Consider the following 26,785-nt stretch of genomic DNA (forward strand, 5'->3'; position numbering starts at 1 on the left):
CGGAAAATGCGTGCACCATGATACGGGCGCACTGGCTGTAGAGCGCGACGGGTTCCTTTCTATCTTTCTCTCTCTCGTGCTCTTTTGGGAAGCGTCTGCAACCTTTCCCGACCGAGCACCGCCCGCGCTATGGATAGAGACGCCCCCACCTGCCGCTTCACGAGCCGAGCTCCGGCTCAGGGCTCTTTCCACCGCGGCGCCCAAGATCACACCAGGAACAGAAGGAGAGGCTCTCCGGGGCAAGTTTCTTAGAAAAAGGAAGCGGGCTGTTTACCGAGCAGAAGTGGGGAGGGGGGAGCGGTGCGGGGAACCTTTTGCAGTTTGCTGGGGGGGGGAGGTGGATTCCGCGCAAACGCGCCCCTAAATCGGAGCTCTTTTTAGAGCAAAGAATACGAATTAGTGCGCAAAGCAGACACTTCGGGAAATCCGCTTTACAGGGCGAGGGGGGCAGCATCCCCCACCCCTCAGGAGACTCCCCCACCTCACATCGCCTGCCCCATTCCTTCAGGCGCCCAGCCAGAAGCTTGATGCAAAGTAGCATCGGCAAATGAAGGGCATGGATGAAATAGACGAGACGCCACTTGAAACTGACGAGGTAAGGCGTCTCGGCTTGTAACTAGCATTCCGGGCAGGCTTGAAAAAGACTCCTCACTCCCAAATAGGAGTGAAGGAAAAGAGATTGAATGAGTCAAACGGTCTCTCTCTCTCTCTCTCTCTCTCTCTCTCTCTCTCTCTCTCTCTCTCTCTCTCTCTCTCTCTCTGTGTGTGTGTGTGTGTGTGTATTTGTGTGTTTTGTGTGCGTTCTTGCCTGTTGCCATTTCTTCTCCAATTGTTGCGTTCACCACTTTGCGCATCTCCCTTATTATCGGACTGGCCTGGAAACGCTTCTCACTGACGCTTTAATGTTACGGCTGGTTTATTTATATGTATGTATAGGCGATGGGGGCAGGAGGGAAGGGAGGAAGGGAGAAAATATGGCCACTTCCCTTGCTCCTGTGAAGGAGCTCTGCGCAACTCAAAAGCTTGCGTCCTTCACGCACCGCATAGTTTAACCATGGAACTCGCTCCCGCAGGAGGCAGCGATGCCTAACAACTTGGATGGCTCTAAAAGAGGACTGGACCAATTCACGGAGGAGAGGGCTACCAGTGGCGACTAGCCACAATGACTAGGCTACTCGTCCTCTACAGTCGGATACTTCTGTATCCCAGTTGCTTGAAACCACAGAAGGGGAGGGTGCTCTTGTGCTTGAGTGCTGCTTGCAGATTTCCTTTGGGGGCATCTGGTTGGCCACTGTGAGGACAGGATGCTGGACTATGATGGGCCACTGGCCTGATCCAGCAGGCTCGTCTTGTGTCCTGCGTTTTGGATCCTAGCTGTCGCAGAGCATTTCGCCTGTAACATTTTCGGGGCAGAGCCCTGCCTTTGACTTCTGCGATGTTGTTACCCTGCAAAGCTCCCAGCGCTCATGGTGCAAGCCATAAGGCGACATGACTGCAGCAGCTCTTTCGTACTTCGGCGCTCCAGAGGATCCTAAGAAACGACCGCCTTCCTAAATCCAACCCACGCGCAACTTTCAAACGTCTGCTTTCTTTCCCCCCTCTTTTCAAAGGAGCTCCCTGGAGCCCTTCGGCGAGATGTTTCCCCGCCCTCCTTGCAAGTCAGGTGCGTTGTCTGTAGGGGGTACTGCAACCCGCTGGCCGCAGCCTATAAAGCGCAACAGGCAAATCCCCTTCCCCCGCGTCCCACCTCCTTCCCCCGCCGTCGACTGCGCTACTTAGAGACCTGGAGCTGGATATTTATTTAGTGAGGCGCTTGAGCAGGGAGAGCGAGGGTTTGACTTGCCGGAGCCAGGAGTCTGCCGGCTTCAGAGACAGAACTTTGCTGCTGCTGGTGGGGTCAAGGAGAAGACGACGCCTGTCCCAGAAGAAGGACGTTGTCCTAGAGAGAAGCAGCTGCGTTTGGCGACCATCAGCAGGACAATACGACCGGACCGGAGGAGACAGCAGGAGGGAGGCTGGCTGGACCTGGATTTTGAGGAAAGCTGGAGGGCAGGCTTGGAGCAGGACGGTCCCTGGAAGTGGGGCGGAGAGAGACCAAGCCAAGCCAGGTAAAGCAACAAGCACACGGTTGGAAGGAGGGCGGAGAGATGGGTAGAAGCGAGAGACTTCAAGTCTAGCGAGAAGGTATTGTGGCAAAAACTTTGGGGGACTGGGCTAGAGCCCCACCACCGAGGAGCCACCAGACTCTCTTGTGGCTTTGGCGAGAGCAGATTAACACGGACACACTCTTCTGGGGTGTGTAGAATGAGTCAATCCTTGGAACAATCTCAAGGTTTTTGAACAATTCGTGGCTGCTTAATTCAAGAGGATCAATTTTCTGACACTGGAGGTCACTTTTTGTGTGTTTGTCACATGTGGGCAACCCACACGTCATTGTCACCACCAATTAATAAAATGCATTTGTATTATTAATAATTATATTAATAATATTAAATGCCATTAAATATTAATGTTATTAAATATTTGTTTATTGTTTATTATTATTGAGCATTATTCTTATTATTGGTGGTGGTGGTATACCCAGAAGGAAGTTGCAAGCAGGGACTTCCCATCATTTGTCACACATTTGTGTGTGAGTTAGTCCAGCAAAACGTACTTCCTCTTAAACTGAAATGACCATTGTGTAGGGAAAAGGGAAGGCTTGGGCTGATTCACACATGCCTGCCCACCACTTGATTCCTGAACCCCCATTAACTGGCAACTGAATGTGTGAAAAGGTCCACACTTGACTGTCATGCAAACCTAGGTCGCTCAGTTGGCTAGAACATGGAGCTGATAATGCTATGGTTGCAGGTTCAACCCCCATAAGGGATAGCTGCACATTCCTGCATTGAAGGGTGGGCCTGGATGATCCCCGGGGTCCCTTCCAATGTTATGATTCTCTGTTTCTATGACTGGAAGATTGTGATCAGAAGAACCGCTGGGTATAGGGTGGTATATAAATCCAATAAATAAGAATAAGAAAATATCTGGCAGGGGTGGGGAGGCTTACCTGCGATGGTGCAATTCACACATGCAGGTCAGTGCATGATCCCAGTCCCCTTCAAAGCAGTGGAAGTGCAGGTGTGAAGCAGTCCAAGGAGCACTGGGTGCATTTCAGCTGGCTTACACATACACAAATGTCATTTCATGTACATTTGGGAACTAGCGACTGAGCATTTGAATTTTGCACCAGAGATGAAATTTTGTTTGTGATTTGCAAGTGACCCGCTCAGGACTGCAAGCCACCCTCTTGGTGCTTCTATCACTGAGTGATGGGGAAAGGCAGTAGTAGCTCAGTGGTTAAAACATCTGCTTTGCATGTAGCAAGGTCAATGCCCAGCAACTCCAGGAAGGGCTGAGAACGTCTCCTGCCCCAAACCCTGGAGAGCCACTGCCAGTCAGTGTAGACAATGCTGAGCTTAGCGTAAAGCAGGCTGTGCTGAACTAGGTGGACTATCAGTCAGACTCAGCATGATGTCGTCAACGGACCAATGGTCTGACTCAGTGAAAAGCAGCTCCCTATGTTCCTAACATGCAATTTTTTAAAACAAAATGAAATGCTTTCAGACTGCCTTTCCATATACTCAGATGTGTGAATGAGGCCCCTTTCTGTGCAGTGTGGAACAAGCATGCATACGTCATGTTAATTAAACCTGAATGAGCATCCAGTATTCAGAATTACTAATATTTTTTTCTGTGATGGCTCCCATCAAGCAGAACTCCCTCCACCAGGAAACAAATGAGACCCCCTTCGTGCTTCTATTCCTCGGAAGATCAGTTAAAACCTTTAAAATATTTTAAATGGTTATAACCCATCCTGGGACCTGACAGTGAAGGAAGGGTAATTAATGGAATCATTATCATTATCATTATCATTATCATTATCATTATCAATAAACACAAATCCTGAATGTGTTTTGCTTTCCCCTAAGCTGGTGAGTCCCCTAAGCTAGCTTTTCTGCTAGCTTTCATCTCAGTTCTTAAGCTGCTAAATATTTTGATTTCCTCTGGTGCTTTAAATCACTGGCGATGAACCTCCAGCTTTTCAGATGTTTTTGGACTCCAAACCTCCAAGGCCAGTTTGGTCAATGGGCAGTGGCTGATGGGAGTTGTAGTTCAGTGACATCTGGAGGGTCACAGCACCCCCTTGCACCCTACTTTAAATGAACTTCTAATGTTTTGTTTTATACTGAAGTCTTTGGTATCTTGTTTCCGTCTGTAAGCTGCCTAAGGGTCTGTTTGGAGATGGTGACTCAGCGGAGGCTGGTTCATAGGGCCTCAGTCTGTCCCTATTTTGAGGTCTTCCTAAATAAAGCTCAAGAACCTTTGCAATCTGGCGACCCATTCCAGAGGTGGCATTGCCTGTCAATTTCCTGCGCTGCCTCTGTCTCAGTGTTGTCGCTTGAAGATCTCAGCATGGAAGTGGATGGGCACAAAACCATTGTTCGTTGCCTCTGTCATTGGCTCTGGTGCCATCTACTCTATGGGCTCTCTGCCTACCACCCGTCCCAAGAGGCACAAACCACCACTGCCACTACTTCAGGGCTAAGGTGAAGTGGCAACAAGAGTGCCAGCTTGGCCCCATGACTGTGAGTGCCTGGGGCTGTGGGTGCCATGCAGTGTGCATGGCCCTGGCACCAAAATTTGTGGGTGCAGCCCAGCCCCTTCATGGGGAATTGTGTGGGCGCTCGGGTACCCAGGTCCCTAGGGAGTGTGGAGGAAAGAATTGCTTTAGTGTAAAACCAGCAAGCAAACAACCCAAGAAAACCCATTGGAATATCTTTCTTGGAGTATGTCTCTTCTCTGTGGCCGTGACTGCATCATCTTTAGGTTCTGCATCATAGGTATAATTCGTGCAATGCAGGGGTGAACTAGATGACCCTATGGGTCCCTTCCAATTCTACAATTCTAGATTTTTGTTCTCTGACACTTAAGGGTCCTGGGAACGCCGGATTACACTTTAGACAGAGATGTCCTTTACAGCCAGGGCTATATTTTCTAGAGGGAGAGTGAATTTTTTATTTGTTGCTTTGTCCTTGGGATTGGAATTTGAAACCTTATCAGCACAGCCTGTTTGCAACCAAATTAAATGGCTGCTTCAACTTCATCCATTTTTCTTATGACTAAAAAGGCTGAAGACAGGAGATAAGGCAGGTCAAATGGCATGCGCGCGCACACACACACACACAAAACAACCCTTTTTTTTTGCTTGAGTATTCAACTCCAGGAAGAATTATTTTTAACTCAAAATTATGCATGTAAAAATAACATGTAATATTAATCATAAAGAACTGCAATTATAAATTGCTCTGAGTCTAAGGAGGATCTGGTGGATTAAAATATCAAAGGGAATAACCTACTAAACCTCAGCAATTCTACCAGAGCCCAGAAAAAGCAAAAAATGTGAGGGAAGGGGTAGGATTCAGCACCCTGTGTAGGGAGGGGTGAATCTGTCAGCTTGGGTTGCTCTCAGTTTCTGATTTTTTCCAGTCTGAAGTATAGTTCTCCACTTTTTTACATTTGTTCATGATTTTTTAAAATAAAAATACCCATATTCCTCATAAAAATGCATAAAAAATAGCATGAATTTCTTCTAATACATACATTCGTGTATGCAATTTTGCCTAAAATGCACATTTTTTGTAAAGCATGTTCCTCTTCTATAATACATTTGTGTATGCTATTTTTTTTGCTAATATATGCATTTCAATGCACATTTTACTCTAGTATACATGCATCTTTCTGCACATTACTAATCCGAAGAAATGCATTGCCAAAAAAATCTGGCAAAGTGCAGTTTCCAAGGGAAGGCTGTGTATTTCTGTTTGTGTATTGGTTCAGAAAGTGCGAATTATATAGGTTCATTCTAAAATGCAAACAGAATTGAATTTATCCCCCATCCCTAATTCTTACAACCTCATTTCCTGCACTTCTGATAAAGCAAATTTCTAATCCCTATAGTTGTTCATGAAAGTCTATGAGAACAGCAGGGAGCTAATTAAGACATCCATGGGTCAAAAATGTTTTAACTTTTAATAGATAAAGAGTTACAGAAAGGGGAGAGTTTTAAAGAGAGAGCGGCAAAACTCATTGGCACATGGCTCACTGAAGATGAGTATAAACCTATTGTTACAGGTGTCTTGCAACAATTTGAACTTGCATAAGCTGTTATAAAATGGGTGTTACATTGGCTACTTTAAAGTCCTGAGGTACGTAGGCTGATCTGAAGGACAAGTTACATATTTTTGTTAGAAGATCAGCAGTTGCACATTTGAGTTGGCTGAGAAGTCTCAGGAGGATGTCATGTGGGCCTGGTGATTTGTCTATTTTTTATTTTCTATTAAGCCTAGAACTTCATCTCTCATCACCACTGTTTGCCTTATTTCCCCAGACCAACCTTCTGAAAAGGCCCTGGGATCTGCCCAATATCTTCCACTGTGAAGGCAGATGCAAATACTGTAGTTCATTCAGTTTCTCCACAATCTCCTTATCCTCCTTTAGCACCCATTTGACTTCCCTTGTCATCCAAGAGTCCAATCACCTCCCTAGACAGTTTCCTGCTACTAATATATTTAAAGAACATCTTGTTTATTGTCTTAATGTTTTCAGCAATGTGTTCCTCACATTCTTTTTTAGCACGCCTTACTGTACAGTATGCCTACAATTTCTTTCTTTCTCTTTGCCAAGGTTTTCGTGTTCATTTTTGTTCTGTTCATTTGGACAAGACTTGAGGGAAGCCTTCTCACCTCTAATAGCTTCTTTGACTCTGCTCATTAACCATGTTGCTGTCCTCTTCACCCTCATAGTACCTTTCCTGATCCTCCATTTGATTGTCTAATACTGTGTTTTTAAACGACTCTCAAGCATTTTGGAGTGATTTGCACCTTTTGATTCTGCCTTTCAACTTCCTTTTTATCAATCTTCTCATTCTGGGGAAGTTCCCTTTTTAAGAACCAAATGTGACCGTGTGGGCTTTCCTTGGCAGCTGGCTATTTCCATGTATATTTAATTTAATAGTGCTATGACCACTGTTCCCAATTGGCTTACCCACACTTACATCTCTCACCAGGTCTTGGGTGCCTCTCAAAATTTGGTCTAGGGTGCCACCCTTCTAGTCAGTTCAAGCACTAACTGTTGCCTTGGACGTTGATGGATCAACACATGGTCAATATAAATAACAAAAATGTGCATAGATGCAGAGGTTCTCCCCATTTACTGCCCCAGAATTCTTTGCACTGTAACATTCTTCCTTCCATGTCTACACTCTTCCTTCAGTGCAGCATTTTATAAGTGTCTCCTGAGAGAAGGACTGTAGATCAGATGCATGCAGAAGAGCCCATATTCAATCCCCAGCATCTCTAGATAGGGCTGGGAGGGACCCCTGCCTGAAACCCCAGAGAGATGCTTCCGGTCAGCATAGACAATATGAAGATGGACCATTGCTCTGACTTGGTATAAGGCAGCTTCCTATGTTCCAAACCCTGAGGGTGAAGACTGGGCTGATCAGGTCTGGTGAGTTACTGGAACAGGAAGCTGCCTGAGTCTGGTACTGAGCTGGATAGACCAAGGTTCTGACTGAGTTTCCTGTAGGGGAAGGGGCCACCAGCTCAGGGGTAGAGCACCTGCTTTGCATGCAGAAGGTCCCAGGTTCAGTCCCTGGCATCTCCAGGTAAGGCTGGGAGAGACCCTTGTCTGAAATCCTGGAGAGCCACTGCCAGCCAGTGTGGACAATACTGAGCTCGATGGACCAATGGCTTGACACGGTATGAGGCCACCTTCTCTTTTCCTTTGAGAGAATGATCCAGCAACATCCAAGGCTATTATGGTGAGCTCATTTTGTTCACAGCTCCCATATTCATTTTTATTTGCAGGAAAAGGTTGATGGGAGAAAACAAAACATCTGCTTAATTCCTAAATAATTGCCAGCCAGGGTAGCTAATTATTTTGGTGCATTAAAGCAGAATGCGCAAGGCAGCTGTTTAATACATTTTAAACTGGAGAGATTTCTGAACATGCCCACCAATAATCTTTTCTTTTCATGTTTCTGTTAATTTTTCTCTCCCCCAGGATGAAAATGCTGAAGGATTCTAGGTTTCATCATTCTTAAGAAACCACATTGAGACAAGGAGCATGGATCCTTTATACTTCTCCACTGCTTTCCTCAAAGAAGCTATTGCTCCAGATGATAACTTCTCCTTTTTGGCTAACACAACAAGCAACACGACTCTCGTAGGGTTTTCCATTCCTACCAACATCCGCTCTGTGCTCATTCCAATCATTTACCTCATGGTTTGTGCCGTTGGGCTGAGCGGGAACACCTTGGTCATTTACGTGGTCCTGCGTTATGCCAAGATGAAGACCGTCACCAACATTTACATTTTAAACTTGGCAATCGCTGACGTACTCTTCATGCTTGGCTTGCCATTCCTGGCTACCCAGAATGCCATCTCCTACTGGCCATTTGGGACTTTCATGTGCAGGCTAGTGACAGCTTTTGATGGCATCAACCAATTCACCAGTATCTTTTGCTTGACAGTCATGAGTCTGGACCGCTACCTTGCCGTGGTTCACCCCATCAAGTCTACCAAATGGCGTCACCCAAGGTTCGCCAGATTGATCAGTCTGGCAGTCTGGACTTTCTCCTTCCTGGTGGTGCTCCCAATGATCATATTTGCTGATGTCCAGGAAACCTTTGACACCTGCAACATGAGCTGGCCTGAGCCAGTTCAGATCTGGTCTGCAGTGTTCATCATTTACACCTCCGTCTTGGGGTTCTTTGGACCTCTGCTGGTGATTTGCCTCTGCTACTTGCTGATCATCATCAAAGTCAAGTCCTCAGGGATCCGAGTGGGCTCTACAAGGCGCCGGAGGTCGGAGAGGAAAGTGACCAGGATGGTGGTCATCATTGTGGTCGTTTTTGTTTTCTGTTGGCTTCCCTTCTACATTGTCAACATCATCAACCTGATCTTCATCTTGCCGGAGGAGCCTGTCTTGGTGGGCATCTTCTGTTTTGTGGTGGTTCTTTCCTACGCCAACAGCTGTGCCAACCCCATCCTGTATGGATTTCTTTCTGACAACTTCAAGCAGAGCTTTCGGAAGGTCCTGTGCCTCCGCAAAGGAAATGGCATTGAAGACGGCGACCCAACCGAACATCGGCAAGAGAAGAGCAGCCGCCTGCAGGAGGCAATGCTACTCCAGAGAAGTGTGGAGTCCAATGGGCACATGCAGATTAGCAAGCTGTAGAAAGGGACCTCCATTGCCTTCAAAAGAACTGGAACTTGCTTGGAGCACATTATGGTGGCAAATGCCATGGGCACGATAAGAATGGACTTTGCCAAATCCTGTTTCAAGGGTGTACAAATATTTGCTTTCTTTCCGCCTTGCGCAGAAATGCTCTCCTCTTCAACATTACATCACGCAAGCAAGACCAGAAAACAGGGGTGGGGTTATGCAGATCAAGGGGGTGGGGCATGCAGATAGCAGGAGGCTTAGTTCTCAATGGGGAACACTGTTGCTCCACCTCAGCCATTGGCTTCATAAATAGGTGGAAAGGTAAGAAGGCCTGGATCTTTCTACCTCACCCCAGCCCATCAAACATGGTAGATATATCTCCATCATGCTTCATGGGCAAGGGAGACATATGCCAGTCCCCAATGTTCTACACTGTGGGCTGATGGGAGTTGTAGTCCAAGAAGCTGGAGGACACCAGGTTGGCAATGGATACACTAGTGCAGGGATCCCCAAACTTCGGCCCTCCAGATGTTTTGGACTACAATTCACATCATCCCTGACCACTGGACCTTTTAGCTAGGGATTATGGGAGTTGTAGGCCAAAACATCTGGAGGGCCACAGTTTGGGGATGCCTGCACTAGTGCAATCCATAAGCGGAAACCACAACAGGATTGGACAGACTTGATTCTCAGTGGCTAAGTTAAGCTGGTATAAAATGGATGGAAATTTGTAGTATTGATACATAGAATGCATTGTAAATCCTGCCAACCCTAACACACCACATGACACTGTCCCCAGGTATGTTTCCACAGCTCTCTTGAGTATGCTAAAATCCACCTAGCCATTCCTGGTAAAACAAAGCATTCTCACATCTTACTTACATGCTTCTAGCGGCCTGCTGTTTTGCAGGTTGCTTCCAGCAGGGGCAGAAGGGACATCATCCATCTCAGCGGCAAACCTGAGCAAAGCAAATATGAAGAAAAATGTTCCATTTTGTGTCCTGCTTTCCCAAGGGTTTTTTGCCCTGCCATTTTTCCTAAATCTAGCAACACCCATTATCAGCACCACTAGAAATCCGTTTGAATTAGGAAGCAGACTTTAAGCGTTGCACACCAATGCTAGTTGGAATAATTTGGGTGGTGATTTGGGGGAAAGGAGTAAATTAATTAAAACTAAACCAGAATCATGGAGTTGGAAGGTTCCCAAGGGTCATCTAGTCCAACCCCCTGCAAATGCAGGAACATCAGCTAAAGCATCCATGATAGATGGCCACCCAAGCTCTGCTTCAAAACCTCCAAGGAAGGAGAGTCCACAACCTCCCGAGGGAGTCCGTTCCACTGTTAAACAGTTCTTGCTGTCAGAAAGTTTTTCTGAATGTTTAGTCGGAATCTCCTTTCTTGCAACTTGAAGCCATTGGTTTGAGTCCTACCCTCCAGAGCAGGAGAAAACAAGCATGCTCCTTCCTCCATTTGACAACCCTTAAGATATTTGAAGATGGCGATCATATCTCCTCTCAGTCTCCTCTTTTCCAGGCTAAACATACCCAGCTCCTTCAACCGTTCCTCATAAGGCTTAGTTTCCACACCCTTGGTCACCTTGGTTGTCCTCCTCTGCACATGTTCCAGCTTGTCAACATCCTTGTTAAATTGCAGTGCCCAGAATTGGGCACAGTATTCTAGGTGTGGTCTGACCAAGACTGCAGACCCGTGAGTGACAGTGGGGTGCAAGGAATCCGAATCAACAAGCATTGCACCAGCTCCTGCAAGTGGCAGTTAAACCATGGACCAGCACGGGCACTGTCCAATAGCATCAGCAAGTCTAATGCAGAGCCAGAAGGCCTACTTCTGAGCAGGAAGAAGCTGTCCTGCAGGCTGCCGGAATTGAGTAAAGCTCGGACCATGGGACTGGAGCATCAAGCTTGCTGCTGCCTCTGCTTGTGAGGGCTGAGGGTTGTTATCGTGGTGAGTCCATCACTGGAAAATGTGAGTTCCTTCAGTTCTGCAGGGTGGCACAAATTCCTTGGCGTATAGCCTCAGGGGCTCTGTCGGGGTGCCCAGTTTCCTACGATCCTGGCTCTGTGGCAGAGTTCTCTAATGAGAATGTTTTATCTGAATCTCGCTCTGGGAACTGGCAGGTTCCACTTCCCCTCCTTAAAAGCACAAGAACAGGTGTAGGGAGAGGGTCTGGCAGTGGTCACATGCAAGCCATACATTTAAAATGCTATTTTGCCACTTTAAACAGTTTCAGCTTCCCCCCAAATAATACTGGGAGCTGCCATCCATCAAAAGTGCTGAGACTTGTTAGGAGATACTTGTACAGTATTCCCTTTCCCAGAACTACAGTTCCCAGAGTTATCTGGGCAGGGGGGATTGTTAAACCACTCTGGTCTGGGAATTGTAGTTCTGGGAGGGGAAAAGGGCTCACCTAACAACTCTCTGCACCCTGAACAAACAACAATTCTGGGGGTTCTTTGGGGAAAGACATGGCTGCTTAAAGTGCTCAAAGCATAAGGTGTGGGTGTGGCCAGTGTGGCAATTTGCTCTTCTTTGCAGCTAATTCTGCATCTGCTAAGGTCTGTCCTTAACAACTTGGTACTCCAATGTGCCAAACTTTTTCTCGCTCGTGCCCAGGGTGCACAGCTAGATGTGGTCCAATGCAATCTTGCCTTGTGGATAAGAGGATTTTTAAATGCACACACCTATAATGTGTTCCTTTGCAGTGTTATCTTCTTTTTTTTAAGTCATGTCATCTCTCCTCTCAGCACTTGTTTTCTTGCTTCTGAAGTGTGTGTCGTCTGCTGCTGTTTTGAAATGCCAGGAACCAGATTTGCTGTAAATAAGGGTCAGGCTGCAGCCTCCCGATGTCCTTCAAAATGCTTTAAGAATAAATATACAAGGTGGTTCCAAACAAGGTGTGATGGGCGTGGGCGGCGGTGTTGTGCCACCAACCTCCATCTCTGTCCTATGTCTCCCTGGTAACACCTAGCAAAAGAAGATGGGAGATGTGATCCTCATTGCTTCGAACATTTCTCTGCTTCATCTTCTCTCACTGTCTGCTGCTCTTGGAGGGGGAAGAAATGTCAAGTATGATGGAAGTGTGTCATGCATTACATTTTTATGGAGAGATGCGGGTAAGAGAAAGGTGACAACCACACACCCACACCCACAATTTTTCCTAGGGCTGCAATTTATATTAGGGTAATCTAATTTTTCTTTAGAATTGATTGTGTTATATATAACCCATTAAAATGAATGCATCTAAATTAGTCATGCTCATCAATTTCAAAAGGTCTGTGCTTAAGACAAACATTGAACACTACCCATCAAAATGTAAAAGCCTTGGATCTATTCCAAAGGCACTCTACAATTGGGAAGCTCTCTCTCTCTCTCTGTGTGTGTGTGTGTGTGTGTGTCTACTGTCACCCTGAGGGCCACATTACGTCCTCAGGAACCCTCCAGGGGCCATATACTAACCTAGGCAAATGAACCACCTCCAAATTTCCCATGTCACACCTTATTTGTGAGGATCATACTTTGCACAGAAGTAGCCCAGGAAATCCTCTGGGCTCTTGGTTCACTCTGTACATTTCACCTTTCATACGAAGCTGTTTGTTGAATGTGACCATACTGTTTTTACATCTGAGAATGATTGTGTTGTCCTGGCAAGATTTTGTGAATTCATGTGCTGGTTTGCTGTCCAAAATATGGCTGAGAATTTAAATACTATTTTCAGATATTAAAATGTGAGTTAAATGATGTTCTTGCAAAGTGGTCATGGATTATTATTTTTTCCTTCCTTCCCCTACATTTTACACTTCCTTCGGTCACAGAAACCCTGCAATATCAACATGGTATCTCTGGGCTTGTTATCCCAAAGGGAGGCGGGGAGACTAACAGGCATTAAGGTTGTAGCAGTGTGCAAGGGGGGAAACAACATCTCCATTCATTTTTGTCATTGAAACTTCCGTTCATTTCCTGTGCAATTCCATGCAAACCTACACAGAAATAAGTTCAATGGGACCTACACCCAGATAAGTGAGCGTAGGATCACAGTCTTTGTGCTTGATTAGTTAGAACTGCATTAATCTCATTGCTGAATCAAAACTAATTCATTCCTAAAAGCTAGTTCATTTCATCCCATCCATTTGTGTTTGCCGTTAATTTCAATGGGAGTACCTGACAGCCTTCTACTGCCCATAACTTTGGTGTTTTCTAGCCTATCATACAATTTTCAGGTGCCCTCCTCCTCCTCTTCCTCCAAGATATCAGACCTGCAAAAAATGTGCAATGTTTATCTATCTATATCTATCTATCTATCTATCTATCTATCTATCTATCATCTATCTATCATCTATCTATCTATCATCTCCCTCCCTGTTGGACCAGTAACATACTGATGGGAAACAATCCTACATTTTTTTATTGCAAAGAAAAGATCACCAGAGACTATCCTCACCCATATATAAACAGTCTGCTTCATTACTTATACAAATATCACACTGACATTTACTTGTTGAATAAGGATTTAACCAATTTCCACGAAAGGAAATACAGGAAAAACCCAAGGTGGGAGAGGGAGAATTGCAGAAGTCCTAGGCAACAAATGGTCAGAAAGAGAGAGTTATGTGAGCTGTCTTCACCAAATGAGTCAGTCTGTATCACATTTTAAGTAGAGGATTTCTTCAAATCCTGCCATACTGGGGGGAGGGGATTCGGAACTGGGGAGAGCAGGAATAGAACCTATATTGTCATATCACTCAATTGACACTAGTTCCTTTCCCACCATTTTGATCCTGCTTATCCTTACTGGGGAGGACCTCCCCACTGACTTCATGCAGAATCAATTCACAATGAGCTTTGATTTTCAGAATGAAACCAGTTTCTCAAAAAGCACTTTTTCAGACGCAAAAAAATATGTAATAGTAGATCCAACCTGTGTGTATGGACTACATAGAAAAAAACAAGCACACAGTCTCTGTTAATGCTAGAATAAAATGTCCTGGGTAGATAGCCTTGAAGTTGATAATATTATTTTTAAGCACTTCAAAAAAAATAAAAATGAATGCTCTTGAAACAGGTTGCCTGGAGGAGCCTGGAGTCATAGTGTGTGCAGGATTTCTGACTTACCCCTTATGGCCTCATCTGTTGATGTTGGGCGGGTTTTTTGGTTTTGCAAAATTGTTCCTCCTAGTTGGTTCTGTTAAAACAGGAGTGCGGAAACTTTTTCAGCCCGGGGGCCACATTCCCGCCTGGAAAACCTTCTGAAAACCTTACGAAAAGGAGATTAGATAAATTGATGGATGAAAATTCCATCCTTAGACCTGGCATTGTTCAGGAATTCTTATTTTAAAAAACCCAGTGTGGTTTAGAAATCAGTGGTTAAAAATAGAGCAGTTTTGAAGGGTTCAGTCTGCAATCTTGCTTCAAGATGATGTACCATGGCATCCAAACATAGACAAAAACCTGATCTCAGGTACCATTGTGCAAAATTTGGTGGCGATAGCTTAAAGGGTGTTAAAATGCAGACTGAGCAAACAACTTTCTAAAATATACAGTGGAGTCTCCAGCTACAAAAACACCACCACTCTAAATAGTAGATACTAGAGACCAACGAAAAGGATTAAAAGCAGGAGGACGTTCATAGCTCAGTGGTAGAACATCTGCTTTGCATGCAGAAGGTCCACAGTTCAGTCTCCTGCATCTCTAGGTAGGGCTGGTAGAGACTTCTGTCTGGAGCCCTGAAGAACCACTGCCAATCAGTGCAGAGAAGACTAAGTCAGTTGGACCAATGTTCTGCATGTTAGATATTCCCTATAACGAGGAGCCAGAGATGCAAAGCTGGGAAGGAGGTCTAATAAGCGAACAGCTCCTGCAGGACTCAAAACATTTGGCACAAGCTCTGTATGGATTTCCCAAACAGCTTGTTAAATAGACCTAGAGCAAATCAGGTTGCAGCTCCAACAGCTGGGAGCTCTAAGACCTTAAAACAAACTGAGCCAGAAAGATCCCCAATAGACTACTCATCCTGTTATGAGAATTATAAGGCCTAAGCTACAAAATAAATGTTCATAAATGTATCAGGCAAACACATACATAAATATATAAACCACATGTCTGAAACAGGACAGGAAAACAGTCCTAAAGCCATTTTGACTCTTTCAGTGACCTCAAATATTCCTCTGGAGTTTGGATGGAAATGGGAAAAAGCCTCCCCATTGTCTGTGTGCTCAAAAATATGCCTTGAGGGCACATTTGTGTATGAAGAAGGTGAGCCTGTGACCTGGACTCCCGGAATTGAGTATTTATCATCACAAAAGAACGGCCAGGCAATTCAGGTAAACCCATTAACAGGTCTCCTGCCAGACAGGATTCTACCAGTACTTCTGTGATGTATGTATGATGTATTGGGGGGTGTGTGTGTGTCTTGAGCTACAGGGCTCTATATAAGGGCTTGCACACCATTGTTCTAGGTTCCTCCTCCCTCCTGCATGTGGTGAGTGAGGACCCTGTTGCAATAGTTTAATGAACACCATGCTTACATGCATATCAATATTCTCCGGTTGGCCTCTGTTATTTTCTCCTACCAATAGAGAACCTACATAAGGACTCTATACAGGCTCTTGGGTACCCCATAAGGGAAAAGGAGCAGTTATTTCTTATAACAATTCTGACACGTCCCTGTTTCTTCAGCCAGGCTTAGGCCCTGCTCCTTGTCCCACTCAGCCCTCCCAGGGTTTCAAAATGGGAGCACATCCGACACTCGGACACTGCACATTGAGAGCATCCTACTGCTACCATGTGATTAGCAGGCATCCTCCCACCAGCTGCTTAATTAAGAATGAAAATCACACCAACAAATAAGCAGGGAAGGAACTGTGCAAATAATTAATTGCCTAATAAAATAATGCCCTTTGGGTAAGCAAATGTTTGTGCACTGCATTGCAAATATACACTACCTGACCTTGCAGTTCAATGTCATGTGTGCCACTGGGATGAAATACCAACTTCTCCTAGACCAAAGGTGAGGAACTGTTGGCCAAGCTGGATGGAGATGATGGGAGCTGGTTGGACACCATTTTGAATCAAGATGGAGGATTGCACCTTTCAAAATTGCCCTGATTTTAACTACTGATTTTAAAACTACACCAATTTTGTTTCTTTCTTTCTTAGAATTCCTGAGCAACTCTGCATACAAGGATAGTGTTACATTAATAAACCTGTGGAGGTAAACTACAGTTCTTTGGGATGGGGGATAATGTGCTTTAAAGGTATGGTTGCTACAATGTTTTAATTATTTACTTGTTTTTATCCTGTATTTTTGGGACGCGGGTGGCGATGTGGGTTAAACCACAGAGCCTAGGGCTTGCCGATCAGAAGGTCAGCGGTTCGAATCCCTGCGACGGGGTGAGCTCCCGTTGCTCGGTCCCTGCTCTTGCCAACCTAGCAGTTTGAAAGCACAAAGTGCAAGTAGATAAATAGGTACCGCTCCGGCGGGAAGGTAAACAGCATTTCCGTGCGCTGCTCTGGTTCGCCAGAAGCGGCTTAGTCATGCTGACCACATGACCTGGAAGCTGTACACCGGCTCCCTCGGCCAGTAAAGCGAGATGAGCGCCGCAACCCCAGAGTCATCCGTGACTGGACCTAATGGTCAGGGATTCCTTTACCTTTACCTTTTATCCTGTATTTTATTCTGTGAACTGACCTGAGATCTTATAATGAAGGGAAGAAGAAGAAGAAGAAGAAGAAGAAGAAGAAGAAGAAGAAGAAGAAGAAGAAGAAGAAGAAGAAGAAGAAGAAGAAGAAGAAGAAGAAGAAGGGGAGGAGGAGGAGCAGGAGGAGCAGGAGGAGCAGGAGGAGGAGGAGGAAATGAAACCGCACCCTTGATGATTTTGAAAATGGGCCTTGTATGAATACATTCCCCCCCCCTTCACGCTTCATCTTCCCTCTGCCCAATCCATTTTGTCGTCCAGAGACAACTCTCTGACGCAACAGCTCTCACAACAATGCACAAAATCAATACACAAAACGCAGGTTGTGCGGGGTGGAGGCAGCTTATGAAAACAGCATCTGTTGTGGTTATCTTGATGGCTAAGCTTGGAGCCAAGAAGAGTCAAGTAACACAGACTCCATCAATGGCTTTTAGATAGTTGGTTTCTTATCAGATCCCGTGGCCTGATTTTATTGGCTGCAGCCCGGTAATGATTAGCAAATAAATGACACAAAGAGGGAACTTTTAATGCAACAATCTGGTCTGTGAGACATAAAGATAGCCATTTTTCACAATTATGCAAGGAAAGAAGAATCACCTGAGACAGGCATTTATTTAATGCTATGAATTGCTTGCAAAGATGTATGTGTGCGCACATATACAAACAGTTCATAGCATTAAAGAACTGGGAGAAATCAGGCAGCTTAGCTACAAAAAGGTGCATAAATTGGATCTGCTGATAGAGGCTCCGATTCATGACTGAAACCATGCCCTGGATCCTCTGGTACAAATCTGACGCTGACACAAAAGCCATGCTCATATATTGCGGGGGGAAATGAAAAGTTATTGTTCCCCACCACGCCTGTTTCCTCCCCTCTGTCTCCCCACTTCACTTCCCCTCCACCCCCAAACTGCACATAACAAAAATGTCTCCGACTGAATGTAACTGACCTGCATGAAGGACTCTATGATTTCAAAACAGAGAAACTGAATGTACTAAACTGCTACTCATGAAAATCTTTTTTTTAAATCATTTTTTTAAAAAAAACACACACTAGGAGAAGGGGTAAAACACAACTGAAAAGAGAAAAACAGTAGGAGGGAACCAGATAATGTGCATAAATTAAATATATGAGGCGGAAATTAATGGAAGCCAATTGAAACAACTGCAGGCTTCTTGTTTTGCCTGGAGGCAGATAATAGCTTCCTTTCTCCCAGACTGCTAAATGGTGGGGAAAGCTCCATTGGGTTCATCCATTCTAGGCAGATATTGTGTGCTCTGATTCACAACGGCTCCCCAGCAGTGCTGTGGCTTAGAAGTAGGGAAGAGCTTCTGTTCGACATCAGCTTCAATCCGTCTCAGCCACAGGGCCTGAGGCAGCTGCCTTGGGTGCAGAAGTCCAACAGGCTTGTGGATGAACTGAAGAAGGAGCAGGAAGGAAATAGTATCTGAAGAAGCACACTACATGACAACAAGTATTTACTGAAGAAGAAATCTGCACGGGATTCTGTTGCCCCTTGCACTGGTTCAAGTAACTTATTACAAGCATTGCTGCTTGACTCCCCATAATCCTTGCTAGACTTTTAAGAAGATAAAGTTGATCGAGAGGCTGTGCTTACACTTAAATGGGGGCAGTGGGTCATTATAAGAGCCGGGTAACACAATCAGATGTTTATTAAAGACAACCGACCATTACGCAAAATGCAGCCTTTAAAGTAGCATATAACATTACAGCTTCAGTAGGAACAATTATTCAATGTGACAAGCGAGCTGCTAATAATCCTAGCAGGTCTCAGAGATGTTACAGCATCCAGATATATCGCCACCTGCTCAGTAATAGATTTATTAGGCTCCTCAAGGAAGATACTCAAAAGGAGCCTCTAAGGATAGACCAAGAAACCTCCTCATAAGAGGATAAATTATGTGTTCTCTAACCCCTTTGATAAAAAGGAGAAGAAAACTTGACAGACTCTTTCAAGCTCTTTCAAGTGGTTGCAAGGGCAGCACATCTCCTTGAAGGGAATGGTGTCAATTCTGCACCTAGGATCTTAGAGGGCAAAGTGTTAAAAACTGTTCTTATGTACTAGAAAATTTAGATATGGCATATATTTGTCAGGCCCAGTGAGCTTGATAAACATGGCCCATTAGCTGAGGCATGTAACCCTTGTACAGCCATATATTTTATTCTCTGTCTAACCACATATTCAGCTTGCACGAGGTAGCAAAGTAGTTTCCCTCTACTATCTCATTTTCCCATTGCTCAGCAACATGGAGGTCTCTCCTCGAGTAAGGTGTCAGAGGGGGAGGAGAGCCAGCAGGACTGGGACTGTGTAGCAGGGGCAACCTCTGACTTCTCTCTGTCTGCGTCTGCTCTCACACTGTGCCTCTAACCCTCTCCTGGAAGCTCTTCCTTCTCCTAACCCTTCTTAATCGCTCAACCCCCCTGCTTCTAGCACCTCCCAACTCATCCCATCCCCAGACTGCTCTTCAGTGTCGTCTTCTCTGTCCTCCCTGGGAGGGGCTCTTAGGTGGGGGGGGGGCTCCCACCCCTCCTCCTCATCCAGCCACTCCCTGACAAACAATATGCAGCTGGTCCTTATGGGGATTGAAACTGCAACCTTGGCATTGTCAATACCATGCTCTAACCAACTGAGCTATCCTATGTGCAAGGAGGGAAGAACCTTTTTTTTGGGGGGGGGAGACCACTTAGAGATGCCACCACACCTTACACCTGAAATGAAACAGTCCAGGAAAAGCATTACCAATGGATTCTGCGACTCATGGAGAAAGTTGCCTTGTGCTGAGTCGTCGTCATCATCATCATCATCATTTATTATTCATACCCCACCCACTTGGCTGGGTTTCCCCAGTCCATTGGTCCATCTAGTCCAGTATTGTCTACAAGGACTGGCAATGGCTCTTCAGGCAGGGGATATTCCCAGCACCACCTGGTCGTGTTGGGGATTGAACCTGGAGCCTTCGACATGCAAAGCAGGTGTTCTGCAACCAAGCTATGATCTTTGCCACCAAACTACGGGATTTTGTCTTGCTGGGTCCTTCAAAGACTTCTGGATCTGTTTGAGTACATACTTTGGATTCTCCTGCAGCTAATTGTCTGTCATCTTCCCCCCCCCCCCAGCCCCAGCACTGAAGGTGAACTGATCTTCTTGGATGATCCATTAGTGCTCATTCAGCAGCAGATGGATTGTACTCCGTAAAAAGCATCACATTGTGGGGGGGGGGAGGCGTGAACACAAGGATGACTTGCGTCAATGGCAGCTCCAGTCCTGGCTGGCAACGTGTGCTGCATCCCTCCCTCGAACGATTCCTTTAATGTTGCATGCTGTAATGCTATGATCTTTACTGGGTCTGTGCCGCATAATAAAATCCATATTGCATTGTATTGTAATTCTATGCTGCTATTGCATCAGTTCATCAGAATTTCTCCTCTCCGTGTGGCACTAGAGCCTCCAGAGGGAGGAGAGGTCTTCCATCATGCCCAGGCAACACCTGCAGATCTGGCAAAGAGACAGAGGTGCCAAGGTGCCAAGCTATCCGCTATCGGGGTGGCAGGAAGAAAAATAAAAGATTTGTCCGAAAAAGAGAGGATTAATCCTATTCTTGGAGGATATCAGTGGCGACTAGCCACAATAGCTATGCCTCTGCCTCATTGGTCAGAGGTAGCAATGCTTCTGAATGCCAGTTCTTGAATGCCACATGGTAAGAGAGTGCTCTTGTGCTCAGGTCCTGCTTGCAGGTTTCTCAGAGACCACGGTGAGGATGCGGAGCTAGATGGGCCACTGGCCTGATCAACTGAGGACTTTGAAATCCTGGATCCTCCTTCATAATAGAGCCCTATCCCCTAACTCTCTCCTTTACGACCTTCTAGGTGATAATACAAGCAATAACCTATCACTGACTTGTAGGAGAAAGCTGAACTCAATAGGACTAAAGATAGCTGATTTTGAAAACACTGACCCCAAAGACGCCTGGAAAATTATTAGAAAGACTCTTATAGGGAAAAGCACTCACTACGTACTTGAGGTGGTGGGGCGCAGCACCTGCTCCCCTTTATATCTGAACCTCCCTATGTCTAGAGACTTTAAAAGGGGATATATGGCAAACTTGAAGAGTCAGGAAGGGTGCAGGCTCTTCATGTTGGCTAGATTCAACCTGTTCCCCTCTAAGGAGACAGAAGGAAGATATCTAGCTCTCCCCAAAGCCGAACGTTTATGTAAACGCGAGAAGAATGAACCAGATACATTGGACCACATTTTCTTTTCCTGCAATTATGGTATCAATGCGAGAAGGCGATTGCTGGGTGCTTTGCAGGTGGATGCATCGATCGCTGCATTGCCAACTATTCAGGGGTTACTGTTGGATAATAATGATGGAGTTACTTTAGTGGTAGCTGAGTTTTTGTGCTCGGTTTATGCAGAGAGATTGGGCCACTGTGGGAAGGGCCAGGGGATGCTAACTGAAAATTGATATATCGTTTTAAAATATTAATTTAATTAATATGTATTTTATTTTATGAAGTCTATAACGTGAATATTTTATCCATAATTTTGTTCTGAAGCTCCTGAACTTGTCATGCCTAATAAAGGTTATTGATTGATATTTTGACAGCTGGTTGACCACGGTGAGGATGCAGAGCTAGATGGGCCACTGGCCTGATCAACAGGCTCTTTTTCTGTTTTTTAGTATGTCCAATACTTTAGGTCTACCCTAAAGCCCTACATCTTACAAAACAAGGAATGTGCAAAAGGGAGACCGCTTGAAAAACATCTTCCCTTCTTAATTTATTTACTCATTGCTAAACTGATCTTCTTAGCCATAAGGACTAGACACTTGGAGTTTGAAAGAAAGAAAGATGATATTGAATTCTGTGCTTACACTATGTCAGCAGTGGGGAACCTATAGCCCTCCAGATGTTGCAGAACTCCAAGTCCCATCATCCCTAAGCATTGGTCACGATGGCAGGGGCTGATGGAAGTTGGAGTCCAACAACATCTGAGGGCCACAGGTTCCCCATTTCTGTACTATGTGTTTTTGGAAAGAGGAAAAATAGAGCTGTGCCAAAAAGGATTAAAAAATCAAAAAAATCATTCATTCAGTGGGTGGGTGGGAGCAAAACAAGCCCCTCCCTGGTAAAAAGAAGAATATATCCCCAAAAATAGGATATAATTGTTGTGTCCCTATTCGGATGGCCAAAGTTTTGCACATATGCTCCTTGATTTTAAAACTTTTAATTTCAGAGAAATATATGCCCCTGCCCGAGATAACAACAGAAAATTGGTCCCCATATTTGTTAGGGAGCTAATATTTTGGGGAAAACTGTGAGGTGCGAAGGCAACAAATTTTGAAGTATGATGTCTCCACTGGATGGAAGAATCCTTGATGGGCTCCCACCGGGTCATTATTCCCATGTTTATTCCTGGTGTTTATTTAGAGGTCTTTATACAGCAATAAACTCTTTACCTGAGCCAACTGCCCCCTGACTTCTGCATATGATGCATTTCCTTAAGGGCGGAAATATTTACACAGATTAGACCTTAATAGCTCCCTACAGATTAGATACCTCCCCACCCCACCCCTAATCGACACTAATTGGCCCCGCAAGAAAACATTTATGACCCTTTTCCATTTCCACCTTTTGGCAGAGGCAGATGTCTCTCGTTCGCCTAGACAGTATGCTCTACATACATATTGGACATGATAATCTCTTTTCCAGAGTGATCAGATTGTCCCTTTTACTCTACAGTGGAAACAGGCCAGTGCATTTTATCTCAAACACCGACGCCTCCTAGTCCATATTAAAGTGCCCTCGCATTGCCTGAGAAGCACTGGTGCGTTTATTCTGATAAAGAGAACTCCACACTTCTGTTGAAAAAAAACTCCACGCTCCTTCTCAATTCTTCACCTGCAGACTCCTTTTTTATTCTTAAATACAGTGGTACCTCTACTTAACGAACTGAATGCATTCTGAATGCACATTTGTAAGTCGAAAAAAATTGTAAGTCGAATCCCATAGGAATGCATTGGGAGAAAAAAAATTCGTAGGTCGAAGCAACCCTATCTAAAAATTCGTAAGTAGAAAAAATCCTATCTAAACCGCATCCAAGATGGCGGACGGAGCTCCATTCGTAAGTAGAAACATTCGTAAGTAGAGTTATTCGTAAGTAGAAGTACCACTGTATATATGAGGAATGGATAAGCAGGAAGGGGGACTGGCTTCAGGGTGATAACCAAAAAAGCAGGAGAGAAAAATAGGGTGAAATGCAGCCGCCATAATTTGAATGGAGAACTTGCTTTATACCAAGTCAAGCCACTGATGCATGCGTTCATGCCATACATTTAAAGCCCCCAACTTTCCCCAGAGAATCTTGGGAACTGTCATTTGTTAAGGGTACTGGGAACTGTAGCTCTGTGGTGGGTAAACTACAGTTCCCAGTATTCTTGTAGGGAGGCCATGTATGGTGTTTACACAGCCTCGGTATTATCTACATCAGCTTCCACAACCTTGCGCCATCCGGCTGTTCCTGAACTACAGTTCCTTCCCATCATCCCTGGCTATTGGCCATGCTGCCCAGGGCTGACGGGGCTTGGAGTCTGGCAAACTCTGGAAGGCCAAAAGCCCTGCCTCCTGTGTCTTACTTCCTGCGCTTTGCACAAATGCACCAAAGCTGTCAGCAGACATTGCAAATGGACCGTTTTTTTTACTTGTTCACATTGCCGTGGTGATTATTGTGACGCACCAAATTTAATTAGGAATTTACGGAAAGCTTTCGATGCCTCAATTATAACCCTAGACAAGCAGCAACCTTTTGAGAGGTTTGCTGTCTGAAGTGTATATATAAATATCTGTTTCTAACAGAAATGAGATGGGAAGGCTGTGGGAGCTGTGGGTGTCTGTGTGCATGCATTCATGCATTTTGAAATCTGAATGTTTGAGTCATAGCTTGGTTATGTATTTTTTTAAAATATCCCTCTTTTTATAAAACATTGGGGAGGGGGCAACCCCAACTAGGCACAGAGGCCAGGATCCAGTTACTTAATCTTCCCACTAGGGTGATGACTTTTTCCTTTTTTCCCCTCAAAAATTATTTCCTGTAGCACAAATGAATGAACTTTTGCCTATTAATGACTAAAATGAGGTATATTCCATTGAAATATTTAAAAAGGTTACGCACAAACCGTTTTTAATTTTTTTGTACGCCGTTTTACCATTTCATAAAATTGTATTAACAATTCTATATATATTTCATATCAAATTTGGACACAACACCACATTCCACAATGGGGAGTGTTCTTAGCAACATAGGGTATACAAATGTCACACCTGCACAAGGTGAAAGCCCCTTTTTGGGACCTCAAAACTCAGCCAGCAGACCCTGCCGGGCATGCTGGGAAAAGAACCTTCAGGAGAGGTAGCAAAACATTGTCCTCTAGCGGCGTCTATACTGTTACTGCAGCTAAAAAAAAGCTTCCTTGTGTTTTTGATGACCCTATATAATGTTGTATATATGTGACTCTAAAGCTTGGGTTCAATTTTATATCTGCTTACAGTGACTTCAAAAATGGTCAAAAAACTGATAAAATCTTTTAAATTATTTTGTGTGTGAGGTTTTTTTAATCAAATCTCTTTGAAAGTAAGATTTTATCTAATCTTTAATGAAAGCTCATCAAATTATGATACAGGGAAATGAGGTTGTAAAAAAGTCATCACCCTACTGCCCACACAATTTTTCTCCTTTTCTTCCTTTGACCTGGAAGACCTCATGCTGTAACACAAACTGCCTTTGGAACTCTCTGCAGCATTGAAGAAAAACCTTTGTTCAGCCATGACCACAGGCCATGCTATTTGGGGCCAATGGGAGTTGGAATGTGACCTATACCTAATAGTAGGACTGGCCCTGCTGGTATTCTGAAATGGTACAATCCAGTATACCATGGCAAGAATCTAATATTTCCATCTATTGTATTAGTAGACAAGGACGGGCAAATCTAACAATTTTGGTTTCTTTCTGTTAATCGTTTTTCAACACTTGAGTTCAGTTCTCCATCAGCTTGCAAATTTTCATTTTAGAAAAATTGCGAGGAAATTCACCAGCATTTTGCCACAATCTTCTCCTTTATATACACATTCCAATGTGCACATTTTCACAAAGCAATTTCCCCTAATGCAATACTTTTTGTATCCCCCCACCCCATAATATATTCATGCTAATGCACGCTTTGGCCGAGTATGTGCATTTTTGTACACATTGCTTGCCTGAAGAACAGCACTGCAAAATTCGGGGAAGTGCAAATTTCGAAGGGTGGCTGTGACGCAGGTGATGTACTGTTTTGGAAAGGGCAACTTAGACAGCATTGCCTTTACATGTGACCTGAATTGAATTTCTCCATTGTGCTGAGAATAGACATGGACCTTGTGAAAGACCCTCTTCCTGTTCCAGGGGAGTCTGAATGACCAGGCGCCATTAAGAGAGGCACAGGAGAAAGAGGATGAAGGGGAGTCACAGACTCATATTCACCTCAACAGCCTTGGAAAGAGCTCTGCATATTAATTTGTTCTCCCTCCAGTTTTCGGTGTCATGACATCTGTGTAGTATATCCTGTTAGCATTTGCATCAAAAATCAGCCCTGTTGCTATGAGATGGGTCCTGCTTTGAACCATTCAGCCTTGTCTCTCACTCCCCCCCCTTTTCTCCACTCTATAAACTCAGAGCTTAATGCCACCGTCACCCACTCCCAAACAAGCATTTAAGCCAGAAGTCCAACCTTTCGATCTAGATTTGGATAATACCCATACTTCCTTCTGCTAAACACTGTTCGTTGTCCAGATTTTTGCAAGACCGAATATAACCATTTTGCTTACATTTGAAATCTGGTTCAACCACTGTGCCTGGCAGCTGTTTGATGAGCAATGTATTCAGGGCAAAGCGAACCATTGGTGCAAAACAACAGAACAGAACAAATCAGGCCATCAAAGTTGTTTCAGTTTGTTATGAGATGCAAGGCTGTTCCGGGACGAGGTTGCTCTTTCTTTAGAAAGAGTCCCTAGAAAGTTAGGAGCTGGAGAGCAGGATCACAGTTTATAGTAATATGGGTTATGTGTAGCTCACCAATCCAGGTTGCATTTGAACATCACCACCTGCAGGGGAGAAAATTGATGCACAATTGAAGGAACTACTCTACCCCCAATGGGACGCGGGTGGCGCTGTGGGTTAAACCACTGAGCCTAGGGCTTGCCAATCAGAAGGTCAGCGGTTCAAATTCCTGCGATGGGGTGAGCTCCCGTTGCTTGGTCCCAGCTCCTGCCAACCTAGCAGTTCAAAAGCACGTCAAAGTGCAAGTAAATAAATAGGTAACGCTACTGCAGGAAGGTAAACAGCATTTCCGTGCACTGCTCTGGTTTGCTATAAGTGGCTTTGTCATGCTGGCCACATGACCTGGAAGCTGTATGCCGGCTCCCTCGGCCAATAACGTGAGATGAGCGCCGCAACCCCAGAGTCAGTCACGACTGGACCTAATGGTCAGGGGTCCCTTTACCTTTACCTTACTCTACCCCCAAATTTCTATGGCAGGTCCGGGGAGGGGGGGCATATATGGCTTCCAAGGCCTCTCTGCATGACCCTCAGAACTCTCCCCAGGCCATCCCCCTTACTGACCTCATTTTACATAGTTGAACTATGGAACAAGATTTTTGCAATGCAGCTCCCCAACGAACCAATGTTTCAAAAAAATGCATATAGGAAGGCAAAGTGTGAAGATAACCTACAAAAGAAGCGTTATTTTAG

The 26,785-nt window shown here is 44.8% G+C and overlaps 1 protein-coding gene across 1 annotated transcript; it reads left to right on the forward strand.

Moving 5' to 3' along the window:
• The first annotated feature begins 1,633 nt into the window (after window positions 1-1,633).
• On the forward strand, window positions 1,634-12,007 carry SSTR5 (somatostatin receptor 5). Its single transcript, XM_035131306.3, has 2 exons — window positions 1,634-2,108; window positions 8,110-12,007. Exon 2 carries the CDS (start codon window positions 8,173-8,175, stop codon window positions 9,283-9,285), a length of 1,113 nt encoding a protein of 370 aa, XP_034987197.1. The 5' UTR covers window positions 1,634-2,108; window positions 8,110-8,172; the 3' UTR covers window positions 9,286-12,007.
• Window positions 12,008-26,785: the final 14,778 nt, after the last annotated feature.

The sequence above is a fragment of the Zootoca vivipara genome, chromosome 13, assembly GCF_965207765.1.
Source record: "Zootoca vivipara chromosome 13, rZooViv2.hap1.1, whole genome shotgun sequence".
In the NCBI taxonomy this organism is placed as follows: Eukaryota; Metazoa; Chordata; class Lepidosauria; order Squamata; family Lacertidae; genus Zootoca; species Zootoca vivipara.

Coding starts and splice junctions, on each gene's coding strand:
- SSTR5 (XM_035131306.3), top strand. CDS start 8,173: ATGGATCCTTTATACTTCTCCACTGCTTTCCTCAAAGAAGCTATTGCT.